The 1,863-nt window shown below is 41.5% G+C and overlaps 1 protein-coding gene across 1 annotated transcript; it reads right to left on the bottom strand.

The window, feature by feature from the left end:
- Positions 1 to 641: 641 nt before the first annotated feature.
- LOC144253877 (olfactory receptor 7A17-like) lies at positions 642 to 1,577 on the bottom strand. The gene has a single exon (XM_077796534.1). It carries the CDS (start codon positions 1,575 to 1,577, stop codon positions 642 to 644), a length of 936 nt encoding a protein of 311 aa, XP_077652660.1.
- Between the last annotated feature and the right edge of the window lie 286 nt (positions 1,578 to 1,863).

Here is a 1,863-nt window from a genome sequence, read left to right as displayed (position 1 = left end):
TTGCTTGTACTCCCATTGACTCATTAGGCTGAGGCAGGTGTATCACAAGTTCAAGGCCTGCCTCAGCAATTTAGTGAGGCCCTAAGCAATTTAGCAAGACACTATCTCAAACAAAAAACAGAAATGTCTGTGGATGTAGCTCCATGGTTAAGCACCAGTGGGTTTGATCAATACTACCAAAAGAAATTTTTTTCTCAAACTTTCTTCCTCAAGAAAATTATAAAAATAGCCTAGCCTTAGTTGTCAAATAGTTTTTTCACATAAGAATATGAATTATGACTATTTTGGCAAAATAAACTATTACTTACTATGATGTATGTCAATTGAGATTCAATTATTTCTAAAAAAGATGTATTTTATGGGATAAGTGAGAATTCTCAAATATTTCTTATCTAAAGATGGGAATAATTTTGAGAAAGTTGGAAAATGACAAATGGAGGGGATTTGAATTCATAGAGATCAGAAAGTGAAATGAAGTGACCGATTCAGTGGAATTGTATGCAGTAGATGAAATCAAAGAAATGATAACTCAGGAATAAATTAGAAGGAGCAAGTTCTGATAAAGAATCCCAGATTTCAGACCAAAGGCTCTGAGCCCTGCAATCATGGGCACTGCTCCAGTTTCAGTAGAATTGATGCTTTTATCTTTCTCTCTCATAGAGTCTTCTCAGAGCACTCTTGATGTCCTTGTTCCTCAGACTGTAGATGAAGGGGTTCAGCATGGGGGTGACCACAGTGTACATTACTGAAGCTGTTGCAATGGAGTGTGAGTTTTGGGCCACAGCAGAACTGAGGTACACTCCCAGGAGTGTGCAATAAAATAAGGAGACCATGGAAAGGTGAGACGCACAAGTGGAGAAGGCTTTGTACTTGCCCTGAGATGATGAGATTGCACGGATGGAGGACACTATCTTGCAGTAAGAGTAAAGGATGCCAGCGAGGGGGCCACCTCCCAGAAAGAAAGAAGCAATATATATCACCACCTCATTGAGAAATGTGTCAGAACAGGCACGGTGAATTGCCTGATTAAGTTCACAGAAAAAGTGTGGGATTTCCAAGTCTGTGCAGAAGGACAGCCACAACATCATTAAGCTTTGTAACAATGCATGTAAAAAACTCACAAACCAGGACACCAGAACTAGCAGTCCACAGAGTCTGCGGTTCATAATGACCATGTAGTGCAGGGGAAGACAGATGGCCACATATCGATCATAGGCCATCACAGCCAAAAGAAAGTCATCCAACCCAACAAAGAGTACAAAAAATTGAATCTGGGTGATGCATCCTGCATAGGAAATGGCCTTGCTCTGTGTCTGGATGTTCACCAGCATCTTGGGGATGGTGGTGGAGGTGAAGCAGATGTCCACAAAGGACAGGTTGGAGAGGAAGAAGTACATGGGCGTGTGCAGGTGGGAGTCTGAGATGACAGCCAGGATGATGAGCAGTTTCCCCAGCACAGTGACCAGGTACATGGACAGGAAAAGGCCAAAGAGGAGGGGCTGCAGTTCTGGGTCCTCTTCCAGTCCCAGAAGAAGAAATTCTGAACATTGAGTATCATTCCCTGGTTCCAGATTCATGTGACTACCAGAAATGAGAAAAAGAGCATAATGAATTTTCCCTAGACAGATATTACTCACATCATTGAAGTGAAAGGATACATATTTTTCTGAAACGAATTAATTTAGGGAGTAGCTCAGTGGTGGAGTGATTGCCTACCATGTTCAAGGTCCTGGGTTCCAACCTTATCCCACAGAAAAAGAAAAAGAAAAACCCAGGGAAAGGAGAGAAATTAACTTCCATAGAAGATCTGTGTATCTTATCCCCTAAGGGATCTCATGCCATCTCTATAATGAATTTCTACTT

Source organism: Urocitellus parryii, chromosome 3, assembly GCF_045843805.1.
Source record: "Urocitellus parryii isolate mUroPar1 chromosome 3, mUroPar1.hap1, whole genome shotgun sequence".
Classification (NCBI taxonomy): Eukaryota; Metazoa; Chordata; class Mammalia; order Rodentia; family Sciuridae; genus Urocitellus; species Urocitellus parryii.
Note: the sequence above shows the minus strand (reverse complement) of the source record. Positions and strands in the feature narration are given on the sequence as shown.